At 38.9% G+C, this 13,329-nt stretch overlaps 1 protein-coding gene across 1 annotated transcript in view; it reads left to right on the top strand.

Annotated features, from left to right (window-relative positions):
- Positions 1 to 13,329, top strand: part of LOC135475155 (inositol 1,4,5-trisphosphate receptor type 3-like) — a 145,838-nt gene that overhangs the window by 99,205 nt on the left and 33,304 nt on the right. The window contains 16 exon segments of the mRNA XM_064754930.1: positions 1,819 to 1,918; positions 2,755 to 2,862; positions 4,458 to 4,594; positions 5,526 to 5,593; positions 6,139 to 6,194; positions 6,475 to 6,636; positions 7,093 to 7,331; positions 7,826 to 7,910; positions 8,241 to 8,428; positions 8,856 to 8,969; positions 9,387 to 9,558; positions 10,077 to 10,181; positions 10,851 to 10,922; positions 11,261 to 11,390; positions 11,982 to 12,120; positions 13,149 to 13,307. Coding sequence (XP_064611000.1) covers positions 1,819 to 1,918; positions 2,755 to 2,862; positions 4,458 to 4,594; positions 5,526 to 5,593; positions 6,139 to 6,194; positions 6,475 to 6,636; positions 7,093 to 7,331; positions 7,826 to 7,910; positions 8,241 to 8,428; positions 8,856 to 8,969; positions 9,387 to 9,558; positions 10,077 to 10,181; positions 10,851 to 10,922; positions 11,261 to 11,390; positions 11,982 to 12,120; positions 13,149 to 13,307 — 2,034 coding nt within the window.

The following is a 13,329-nucleotide window of genomic DNA, read 5'->3' as shown; positions in this document are numbered from 1 at the left end:
CTGTTGGTGATCAGTACTGTGTGTATCTTGTGTTTGAATAGTATTGTCGTTGCAGTGGTGGTTATATTTGAAATGTGTCGGTTTTATTGAGTGGTATTACCGTTATGTTATACATGTATGACTATAGAGTGCCAGCATGATGCAGAATATTTTCACATTCTGATTCGCCATCATAAAAATCTGATGTGGTGGTAAAAACCATTACCCTGAAATGAAATGTATTAGTATTGGTATCTGTGGGTACATCTTACTGACTAGCGGCGATTTGGGTGCCTTTTATGGAGCACATTTGCGTCCATTACGACCTTGTTGAACTTGTAAAGAAGAGTCAAATGGCAAGGTGTAAACTGCTAAGAGTACTAGTTTATAAATCAGAGTGCCGCCGTCGTGTAAGTGAAATATTCCTGAGTACAGCCTAAAACATCAATCAAACAAATAAATAAATTATAAATCATAGTACGTTCTGTTCCCTTACTGTCTTTGGCAGGTAGTCAGCACTGTTATTGTCGACATATCAGGCGAAATGTTGCGTAAAAGAGTAGATATAGGTCTACAATACACTTAAGACGGCACCTAAATTGCCAAGATCGGGAAAAGATGCCCCTAGTGTTACCATAGTAATGGGTTATACCACTGTTTGACGGGGAACAGAAAATCGTGAAGATTTACTGTGCTTTAAAACCGAGTTTACCATGAAATTGATTTCGTTATGTGTTTTCTGGTTTAATGATCTGTGGATTATGACTATATGTTAACTTTCCCCTGTTATTTCACTTTGAGACATATTGTTTTTCAACGTCACCTGAACCCTCATTTGGTTGAAAGGCATTTCGTGAAGTAGCTTCGATCGAACTGACTTAAACTGCTAATGAAGACTGTTACATCAGTCTGTGGGTGAAAAGAATGCAAATGTGGATTAATGAAGAAACTCAAAAACTACAAAGGCACAATGAAATATTAAGCTACTTACTGCTTTCATAAATAACCCTAAATTGCAATCAGCTTGTTTCATAATGGTGAATTTTATTTTTGAACAAAAACCTTCATTAAAACATTATAACTGTGACCTACTAAGTTCACAGTCACATTAAACGTTGGATTATATCATAACGCCTCTGGCTAACTAATGGTTAGATATGCCAGTTTCTTTTACGTTCTTATGCAACTTGTGCTGGAGAGAAATGAAATAGAAGGCTTGGAATTCATATGTGGAAATTTTTAGTTTTACTTTCTCGGCATGAAAACTGTACAGATATCAGGATTTCTTACAGTCAACAAGAATACGCCAGGGATAATAATTTGGTTTTATAGTTAACTCATTAAGATTAACGCTACGAATTTTAATAATTCGAGATAAACTCGACTGCTGTAGAATAAATTTCCCAGAATATTGTCAGACATATCAATGAGGGTTTGCTGCTTGCTTTCCCTGTTCCAGAGCACTACTTCCCTTTTTATTCCAACATATTTTGGTCTTTTCATTATACTTTTGCCTTGACCCAGTCAAACATCTTTCAAAGCATGATTGTGGAACCCCACGTGCCTTCCATTACATTTAATTGGTACAAGTTTTTCTCAAAAGGCATATAAGTTTGTTAATTTTACGAGATACAGTATAAACGTTATTCTCCAAGTGTTCCTTTGTTGATAATAACATAATAGCTGTATTGCTTAATTGCTTTTAGCCACAGTAGCTTTTATACGGGATATGGCCCAAAACAATATTATCCAAATTTCCATAAAATTTCATAAGACTATTCGCTATAATGATAAAACTGTACGAAAATGCTTGACTGGTATTAATCATTGACTTTATAGGAAAGGTTTGAAGAAACAAAAGCAGGTGAACAAGGAACTGAGGGAAATGTTTCTGAACTCGTCGATATTTGATACTGAGCAAATTACAAAGGTCTTACTGGTAAGTAGCTTACAGTATTGTTTATGACATGCTAACAACAAACATAAATGCATAATTAATTCGGGGTTATTACGGAAAAATACATTTTCACTTAATGGTCTGTTTAATTTACACAACTCTACACTTCAATGGCCACCATATCTCTGAAACTTTTCATGAATGTTTGCTGAGATGACCTGTCGGATTCTTACAAGTTCATGTTTTCAGGTTTATCTTTACGTTCATTTGCATATTAATTAGTTTTAATTGCATAATCATTTCTATTTCTGTCCCCATTGTATATCTGAATCTATTAAAGCGAGACTGACGAGGTTCTGCTGAGAGGTTCGTGTAAGACTGCATGAAATCTGCGGGAATGCTTCAGTTATACTGCTAATTTAAATTATTACTTTACACCCATTATCCTGTATGGTTACCAAACTAGTATGGATGATAGCTTGGTACATCACAAACATTAAACTGTTTAGATTAACAAATCATCACAGTTTACTGCCTTTAAATAATACAGAGACTTAGAATATAATGAAAGACATGCAGTATGGAAAGTAAAACAAGGGCAACGACAACAGTGTGACATGTGGCAAATGGTCACACATAACACATACACAACATAGAGAGTAAAACCAAAGCAGCGACAGCATTGTGACAGCTGGAAAATTGTCACACGTACTTAGTTAAATACGACCGCCTGTAAATTTACCGCTGTCAAGTTTTTATTCTAACTGTTCACGTAAATGCTTAAGTAGTAGCAAATTACACGCCCCCTATGAACATATTGTTTTGTTTACAACGTATCCCGTCTCAAAGAACTACAGCCCCTTGAATATTTTTTGCAGGATTTATCAAACTACAAATACAACAAATTGATCACAAAGTCTCTGGATATACTTAACAAGATGTACTCCTCAAAGACGAACATGTTCCGCCTGTCTTCTAAAGCCCAGGTAACGAATTAGTAATATTTAGAACTCTCTCTCGTAATGTTGCCTACCTGCGGATCATCGTGGGTTCCCGCTGGCTCTGTCTGGCTTCCTCCCACCATAACGCTGGCCATCGTCGTATAAGTGAAATATTCTTGAGTACAGCGTCAAACACCAATCAGATAAATAAATAAATAAATGAATAACGTTGCCTACATTTTGCACGATCCCATTGCAAGTTATATTGACCAGCTTTCACCAAACTGCTTTCTACTTTACTAAATGAATTTTCAAATAAATGAATCAATACAACCAGGCGGCCTCCCTGGTCGTGTGGTTAGTGTGCTAACGGTGCAATGACTCAAATGCTTGTTGTATGCAGAGAGATCTGCCAGCAACCTGTGCATATTGGCGTGTGTCTCTCCAGGGTCCTGTCCGGTTTCATTACAGCTATGCATGCTTAGTGCCTGGAGCTATCACCGAACAACTGTACTTCATTATAGCTATACATGCTCAGTGCATACGGTTTTAACCGAACAATTTTCTGCTTTCGGCCTGATTCAACACAACTGTATATGCCTAATGCATGCATCCTTTACTGAACAACTGTAGGCTTCACTTCATTACAAATACATGCCAATATTCAATGCAGTTTAAGCGGTATACCCAGTGAGTGGGTAGGCCGTCCAGAGTAACACTGTTAGAGCTGGCACTGTATTCTATCACTTTTATGACGGTAGTCAGAATTGTGTGTAACAACCCGCCCGTCTGTGAGTATATGTAACGGACACACCTTCCGACGCAAACTCACAGCGAGCATCTACACCTTCATAAGCATGTCCCACGGGCAAAGGGGGACAACTCGTCCAATACAAGGTTTTCGAGGAGAAAATAAGTTATGAAGTATGGCTTGAAGTAGCTCTGTAGGGCTGTGATTACGTATACTATCTCAGCCCTGTCCTATCCCATAAGCTTACCTTGAACACCTCTGTATTTCTTAAGCTTATGGAAAAAGACAGGGCTGTGAGAGGATACGTAACCGTTGCCGTGCGGAGCTAGGCTTGAAGTTACCTAGACAGCCTTTATGTCATGTTAGTGAAAGGTGACAGTGAAATGAAACAGAAAGGTTAATAACAATCCTCTTTTGTACTGACCCATTGGACTCTCACCAATGCGGTCGCTACGAGTTCAAGTCCAGCTCATGCTGGCTTCCTCTCCGGCCGTAAGTGGGAAGGTCTCTAGCAACCTGCGGATGGTCGTGGGTTTCTCCCGGGCTGTGCCCGGTTTCCACCCACCATAATGCTGGCCCCCGTCGTATAAGTGAAATATTCTTGAGTATGGCGTTAAACACCAATTAAATAAATAAATACCTCTTTTGTACATAAATTCCACGAGCATCTAAAATCTACATAAACACAGATGAACAAAAATAGTGTGATTGCTTTAGGTTACTGATCAAGGCAAGGCATTGAGAAATTTCCATCATTTATCCTTTCACACGTATGTTATCCGCTTTACAACGACAGGGAACATCCAGATAACATCCACATCACATAGAGGATGACTGATGAGCTGAGATACAGTGTAAATGTAAATGCATTCACGTCTGTTGTTTACAGGTATTGTTGACTCAAGATTCATCTCGCGTACACAGAGAAGTCCTGAAGAGTATGCCTATCCTGAGACGTCTGGCGCGGACCAAACTGGATGACCAACAGGTCAAGCTGATGGGAGAGATTCTGGATGACCTGGCTGAGTAAGTATCACCTCAGACCCCTATTAATTTTCCATGACGACCAATGTTAACGTTTAGTGCTGTAACTCAGCTGCAAATATTTCGTAGCCATTAAGCATTAGTGCAAGCTGGTCCAGACTGTGAGAAAAGCAGCCAGAGAAATCGGGACATCGGCTGAACCTTAAAACCCTGGACTTTACCATGCCTTTACCATGCCTTTACCAAGACTTTACACCTTTATTTTCTTCGAGTCATCTATCCCACCCTTGCACGAGTTGCTATGGGTGCTAAACAACTCCCTTGGGGAACATCGTTGACAGCAAAAAGAAAGAAAGAAAGGGAAAAAACAAAACAAAACAAAACAAAAAAAAGCAAAACAAAAACAAAACAAAACAAACTTTTGTTTTTTTTTCACCCTCATATTTACATCCATTTTCCCTTCCAAAAACAGGGAAGTGGTGACAGGAATTGATTCTGTATATCAAACGTGCCGTTATCAAATCTACCTGTCCTCCTTACACGGTGTGTGAAGTCTGGTTCTCAGGGCTCATTTTCATAATATGGTGTGTATATATATAGTGTGTCTTCTGGTGCCAGGGCGGGCCCATGCCGCCAAAGTGCCTTTGCCACTGAAGTATCATGCCAAAGACACCATTCATGACACCGCACACAGTCACATTAAACTGTCATAGAGCCAACAAGTCATGATTTCTTGCTCTAACCTCTCAGAGCTGAGCACCAGGCGAGGCCGCAACAAACACCATGTTTAAGGTCTTTTTTACGAGTCCACCCGGGTTTGATTCCAGGTTTCCTGATTTTGAGGCGGTCTCATTAATCATTAGACCACCGAAACGGTTCATTCAGGCATAAGCGACGAAGATTGATAACATTCGATTGCATATGTTGTTGTTGCTGAAAGAAGTGGTCATATTATAGACTGCGTTGATTACAGGTTCTGCCACCTACCCATGACACCGGATGAGCCTCATCCCATGAACCAGAACATCCTGATCAGTAACGGTAAGCGTAACCTGATTTCAACAGTCCAGGTGGTAGCTAACCTGATTTACAGTATTATAATAAAACAGTCAAACAAATTGATAAATCTGTGTCAGAAACAAGAAAATAAAACAAGTCGTGAAATACTAATGATGTCCTCAAAGACAAACACTTCCAGTAGAAACTTCGGAACGCAAAGATTTAAAGATGAAACAAAACTGTTTTAATACTTTTTAAATACGTAATGACTCATGCGCCTCTAACCAATGCGATCGAGTTCAAGTGCAGCTCATGTTGGTTTCCTCTCTGATGACTTGCGTTATCCGGTCGTGAATTTTCTCCCAGTGTAATGCTTCCTTTCGCCGCTTAAGTGAAATTTTTTTGAGTACAGCGAAAATACCAGTAAATAAAAAAAAAAAATATAAAGAAATTTTGTTCATTAGATGTTAGAATTATGTTGTCGAATGTTGTTCCAGGGTACACATATCTTGTTCCACATCGTCAATCCCTCATTTCGAAGAGGGTGAACACTGTTATTTAAATTTTTTTAAAACATATAATTTTAGGAATCCTCATCATACTCTTTGACCTTCTGGTGCAAGACATCGACACAAAGCTTTTGGTGAGTAGAAATTGATTTTTTTGGTGAAGTAAGCATTGCTTCTTTGTAGTTTATCTGTATCTTATCCCACTCAAGTGACATTGTGTGTTTGATTCAGAAAAAAACACTGATGCTGTACAATCTTACAATGTTGCGTTGCGTTCAGATTAATAGAAATGTTGTACACGTAAATAGTGTTTACTATACTGATGATGACGGGTATTTACTGTCCATAATGCTTGTCACCAGGGATGGCAGGGAATATTTTTCGAGTTTAAATAGCTAATACATCTCTTTACAGGAACAATATGCTGGAATGAAAGACATATTCAAGAAGACACTATACCTGTTGAAACTTTTGGCCAAAGAGAACGATTCTGTGCAGAGTCATATCTTTGACAGACTCGACATCTTACTAGACGTCAAGGTTGTGGAATCTGACTTAGCCATTGCCCTCAAAGAGGTCAGAATTCTGTAGATCTCTATTTTATGTGCGCCTATCTGTGTGTGCGGGGGGGGGGGGGGGAGAGGAAGGGTGTGTGTGTAGGGGGAGTCAGCGGTGAAGCGAGGGGGAGGCTAACATAAGCATATTTTGGATATTTAATGACGCTTCAAAGAGAAAATTAACACCTTTTGCTGAACTATCATCATAATAAGCTGAAAAAAACTAGAGCCATATTAAACCCGTTTGTATTGCATGGCTGAACTTAGATCATTTTTATAACTTTTCTATTTTTGCGACTTTTTGTATAACGAGGTTCGGCTTCACTTCATTACGGTTGCATGTATATACTCAATGTAAGTTTATCTGGGCAACTTTCGGATTTAGTTCTTTACAGCTATATACTTATATACATACTTCAGCTTATTTGCGTGGTATATCATGTTTTACATGTGTTTAGCTGTGTTTGTATCAAAGGTATTCTCCGGCAATCAGAACACGTGTTTGAAGATCCACCCTCGGCAGATCCAGAAGATCGTGAACCGAGTGGCAGATATGCAGGAGAAGGCACCCGAGTTCCTCGACCTACTGAGTATGATCGTGAAGGTTCTGGGAACAGGTTTGACGCTCAAACGTAACCAGGCCTACGTCATGAAGTATATCATGCAGAATTACAAGAAAGTGGCTTACGTTTTGGATCAGCCCAGGGATATTAGGTGCGTTTTTTCACAACATAATATCCGAATTATAGTTTGCTACATAAATTGCAGTGAATAACAAAATCGGCGAAACAAAATTTAACATTATGTACGTACTGATTCAACTTGTCAGTTGGCTCGTATTTTGTCGGTACTTTTTAATTATCGACAACTTGTAAACTAGCATTTTACACGATTTGGACACTGATTTCAATCATTCATCTAACACTCCATCAATGAAAAATGTTTGACTGATTCTCTTTGCACGAGTCTTTATTTCGTACTTTTTGTACTTTCCTAGTTCTTTAGCGATTGCGATATAACTTTGTTTTGAAATTGGCTGTGCGATCACTGATTGCTGACTGATACACGAATGTCTGTTTGGACGCCTATATTTAATACTTTATTAGTAACTTTTCCAAATATTTCTTTTAAACTAAATTCAATTCGCACCTTGACGCACGAATTTGGAATTGCAGTGTAATGTACCCTTTTCATCTTCTGTGTTACAGAGAGAAGATCTTGACTGACCCAGAGCGGATCTGTACCCTTCGCTATTACATCAGTTTGTTGGATCTTTTGGCTACGTGTGCTGAGGTAAGTAATGGTGCCACATAGAAAGACTGCGCAATCAACGGTCTTTCGCTTCAGTTTCTTTAGGTTAGACTATAAAGCTTCTTTCTTCTGCAGTATTGTACGCATTTTCAAATAACGGTTCTGCTAGTGGACTAAGTATCCCCGAGGCCTGGTTTCTTTACATTGTGTCCATGTTGTGGTCAAATGTGATAACAACTCAGCAGTTGGAGTAATTCTACACCGTCTAATAAATTTTGGAATCTACGGCAATGCAATTTTCAATTTACTTAATTCTGCTTAAGCCACGGTGCTAGGGATGTTTAAGTTGTTGAATTGTGTCTCATATTTCAGGGTGAGAACATGTTCATCGAGTCTCTGTGTCAGACTATCCTACCACTGGAGGACTTGCTGTGGGTGCTGAACAACCCCCGGGTGGACAACGTCTTGAAGAAACCGTTTCTCCGCTGTCTTCACCATGTGTATATGAGGAGTAACGGGACAGTGGTGGAGACAGGCGCCGGGGAATTGCCTCACGATGAGTAAGGGGATGTAGTCAGAAAATAACTAGAAATTTGCTTACATACTTGCTATTACACGTAGTTAATTATATGAGGTATGATTGTGCTTGATCGAATATATTTTCTCACCCTACACAGGATGTGGCCCTGATTTGAAACACAGGACAAAAATACATTCACACAAACCTCAGTGTTGGATAGTACATGTATATTAGACTCCTTGCTAGGATCATATAGATCTTTGGTAACGATATTAGACAGTAGAAAATAATTTGTCATGGTTATATTTTTGAATATGTTTGGTACACATAAATATAAGAACGAATTGTTCCTGGCACATAGGAATCACTCTGCATGTGTTTGTGTACATTTATGTGTATTATGCACATTCTTGTTCTTGTATATGCCTGTTGTGTACATGTGTGTATATGTGTATTTGTATTTCCAGGTCTTTGTGGAATTACTTGGCCTCTGTGGCGATAGCCATGAACAGATTGACTGACAGCGTCAAGGAAGACCCTGACAAGATTGCAATTCATCTAAAAACTGCACCAGAGAAAAGGTCTGAAAGCTGAATTGGCATGTGATCAAGAACGATAAACGCAGAAACTATGCCTTCGGTCTCTAAATGATTCTATTCTTTCACGTGTATCTTTATCATCTGTTTGTTTTGAAGAACCATGTGTTAGGGATTTGGTGACAGGGCTTTTAATGACAAATTCCTTTAAAAATCAACATCTATCCATCCTCTAAGCTGGACATATGTTATAACAAAAATGACTATTCATGAGTTATCTTCTAATTTCTATGTAATACGTACAAAAGCGATACATTTTTAGGGATGTTTTAACATTACATGTGCAATATGACAGAGCTTTACCGTTTTTGATTCACACTAGTTCATAAATTATTTCTGTATTTGAAATGCATCCTTGATGTTACTCTATAGTGTGAAGCTGATTTTCGTGTATATTTGCAGCGGGTCTGCCCATACTCCGGATTTTGAGTCCTCCGCCTACGGCAGCTGTCTGTATTTCCTCGAGGGGGTCATGCCCTTCCTGGAGACATTCTTCAGGGACTTCTACTTCCCCGACCAGGCTGGATATGCTGATGAAATAGACGAGACGGACCACTTAGCCAAGGCTGTAGTGGTAAATATCTGTACTCAAAGGGTGGACCCTCAGTGGCCGAGTTGTTAGCGTGCCAGTGCGGGACAATGACTCGGGAACTTTTCACCAATGCGAATGGTAGTGGATTTCCTCCAACCTTTGCCCGGTTTCCTTCTGCCATAATGCTGAAGGCCCTTATATAAGTGAAATATTCTTGAGTAGGGCATACAAACAAAAATGAATCAATTACTCACAAGGAATCCAAACGTGTCCAACCATGGACTTTCATTCGCCTCCATTTGGCGTCTTTATAAGCCTTCATCTATCAGACAAAAAGATTTGTTCTGAAAGATTTGTTAGACTTATCTTTACTTTGATTAAGACTTTCACCGCTCATAGCCAAACTGGCCTGGGGAAGCCATTTGTGTAAAGACACACCACACTTTCTATGAACGGTTTCGTTATAAACAAAATAAGTGAAAGAGTGTCGGACCAGGAGAAGATACATTGTAACTACTCTATACCAATTAGTTCATAGCTTCATTATATTTTTCTTTCAGATGTTCAGCGAGATCATTGGCCCGCTGTTGAGTAAACCAGAACACATGAAGAACATGGTCCATTGCCTGACGTCTGTTGTGCCTGCCTCAAATATGCCCAATTCAGTACGTACTCAAAGTTCAGCTGAATCTGGCAAGAAGAGCTTTGGGTGAAGTGTTGCAATCTTGCACCCGCTTTGCCCACCTTTACAAGGTCTACGAAAACTCAAATTTCATGTACATAAATTTTTGCCAGCAACAAGACAGTCGTCAGGGCTCAGTCTCTAATTTCAAAATAACAGAAACTTTGGAGTAACTTCATTGTATCCGTGCACTGCCATTGTGGTGTACTTATTTGTGAACCTTAAGGTTCACAAAGACTTCCCGGAACCAGTACTGGGCGAGGTCATTGTCAAAACTGTCAAACTTAAGACGAAACCCTGAGGCGGAAAATGATTTATGACAAATGGCAATCCACATTAAAAAGAAACCACTCAAGAACCACACGAGTCTTCTAATAAACAGGCAATATATAATCTGCGTTGCCTTTAAGGGCCATGTGCTCAAAGGCTTGAGCGTACAGTCATGATCGTCAACCCAATAACACTGCCAGATTCTCCATGGCCAGAATTGTCTTAAAAAGAAACATGTATACCTGCTGCATATTTTAGCTATTTTATAGAGTTCCAGGTTACATTTCCAGTTTATAACTTCAGTTTTGTGCTGATAAGATAAGTGATTTTTATGGGGTTAAAGCGTGAATATATGACTTATTTCCACGTGTTCTGTTTCCAGAATCTGGAGAATATATTAGACAGATTTGCTTCAGGAATCACAGTGGAGGACACATCAAGTGCCATCAGAAGGGTAAGGTTACGATGAAATTTCATTTTCACCTGGAGATCATACGCACATACTTACGTATACCAATTTTAGTCCTAGCATACGGAATGCTATCATATTACAATTTAAATACTTTGTAAGAAACATCAAGAGACGTAAGAGATCAAGCTGTTGTGCTATTGGATACACAATATAGATGACACTAAACATTTAATTGTTTAAATGTGGGCATTTCTGGTCATTCATTTCTTGTAAATAATATTTTTTTTCATAGGACCAGTCAACCATTTTAGTTGACTGCTGGTTTACGAACGTCCATCTCGACGCACAGATTTTGTTATTAGACTTTCCTGTCATTTCAGGGTAATATTGAGTATTACTCGGAAGAGATTGAACTCAACAACAAATTCCGAATATTTGCCAAGAACTGCAGCTTGGTGTTTGGCGGACATAACACGGTACAAGCTCAAATCAAGATCAAATCTAAGAGAGGTTTGTCGAACTGTTTGTCTACATCACTTGGATAGGAAATCATTACTCTGTGTTTCTTTTAGAATAGAAACATGTTCCTCCACAGGTCGCAAGATTTTTGGGAGACTTGCAGAATTTTTTTTTGTGCCAGTGTAACAGTTTTTTGTAAGGTGTACAAGTCTGATAGTTGAGATCTAAGACATTACAGCGAATTCAAATATCCCAGGACGGTTAGGGCAAAACAAATCCCAGCATGGCTGACCAACCTTTAAAACCAACTTTAGCGATTTGTTTTTCATACAACACAGAGATTGAGTTTAGTCTTCAGTAAGAGTATACAAGAAAACAATAGCAAGATTAAACCTTTTTTCCTGGCCTAACAACTCACGTGTTAGGGTGTCCTACGATTTTAGATTTTGTGTCATAGAATTAAATTTTTAAACTCTGTGGTTGATTTCTTTGCCCCAACCCAATTTCCCCTGACAGTGTTTTATATACAAACATTTTCAATTATCTTCATTACTGAATTAAGTTGATATACTGATATGTAATAGATGCTGTGTATAACAGAATTCACGACCATCGGTAACTGTCTGTGTTGTGTGTAACCAGAGTACACGACGATCGGAGGTGACGAAGAGTTACCTCTGGGTGAGGAGTTCCAAAGTCACGTGCGTTGTTTTATCAACTACAGCGAGAAGAAAGCCCCAAAGCGATTTGAACTGGCAGCAAAACTCATAGAGCAGCTGGCGTAAGTACTCGGTTTCCATAGTGATAAATTTCATGCCATACTATTCGTTTTGTTTACCCATGTAGCAAATTTAAGCAAAATGGGATACTGCCTTCTTTCGACACTTTACGACGACATTTATTTATTTGATTGTTTATTTATTTGATTGGTGTTTTACGCCGTACTCAAGAATATTTCACTTATACGACGGCGGCCAGCATTATGGTGGTTGGAAACCGGGCTGAGCCCTGGGGAAACCCACGACCATCCGCAGGTTGCTGCCAGACCTTCTCACGTACGGCCGGAGAGACGACGACATTTATCATGTGCATTTAATTGCATTTTTGGCATTTGAATGCATACCATTTTTTTCTGTCAGCGTGTTTCCTGTTCAATACCACGGCCGTATTCAGATTAGGAATTCAGAAATACGTTGCATTGGTAGGACATTTTATTGACATGACAAGATGCGTTCACTTCTTATCTTAACATCGTGTAAGAGTCCACATGTATCCGACGAGAGTGAGAGAGATAATTTGTTTTCACCATTGTACATTCTCAAACCTGTCATAATGTCTCCAAAATTAACAGGACCGTGGAATTATTTTACCAATCGAACGAAAACAGATTCAGTCGAAATGTTCATTTAAGTCTCGATTAACATGATATCTTTCATGCTGAGTTTAAGTTGCATCCCTTTTTATAAAGCTGTTAATATTTTATTTGTTAAATGTGGAGACAGTGCATGGTTATGTTCACCTTTTTATAAACATTGTACCCACAAATCATATTGTAATATTATACATTTATATAACCTATGTATATATTGTTGTGGGTGAATTTGTTCTCATTTTTGTTGGGATAAACAAGCCCTTTTGGATTGTATTGCAGCCAGTTTATTTTATTATACAACGTATTGTAATGCGATGCATTGTGGAATAATTGTATTAAATGTTAAATGTGCTAAATAAAAATCGCCCGCATTGCAAAATGGTGAATAAATACAAATGAAAGGAAAACTCGTTTTAATTTGCCCTCCTCTCTGTCAGTATTGCCCACAAAACTACACGGGTTCCTGAGTCCAAGAAGCAGGAATTCTACGACCTTAATGTGAAGTGCCTGCAGCTGTTAAGGGCATTGATCCACAACGAGGAGAGGAAACTACCGGAAGACTGGGAAACCAGGACAAGCGAGTCAAAGATCAAAAAGTAAGTCCAAGAGAAGCAATGT

Source organism: Liolophura sinensis, chromosome 9 (assembly GCF_032854445.1).
Source record: "Liolophura sinensis isolate JHLJ2023 chromosome 9, CUHK_Ljap_v2, whole genome shotgun sequence".
NCBI classification, from domain to species: Eukaryota; Metazoa; Mollusca; class Polyplacophora; order Chitonida; family Chitonidae; genus Liolophura; species Liolophura sinensis.
The sequence above is the reverse complement of the archived record's forward strand: the minus strand, read 5'-3'. Positions and strand labels throughout refer to the sequence as shown.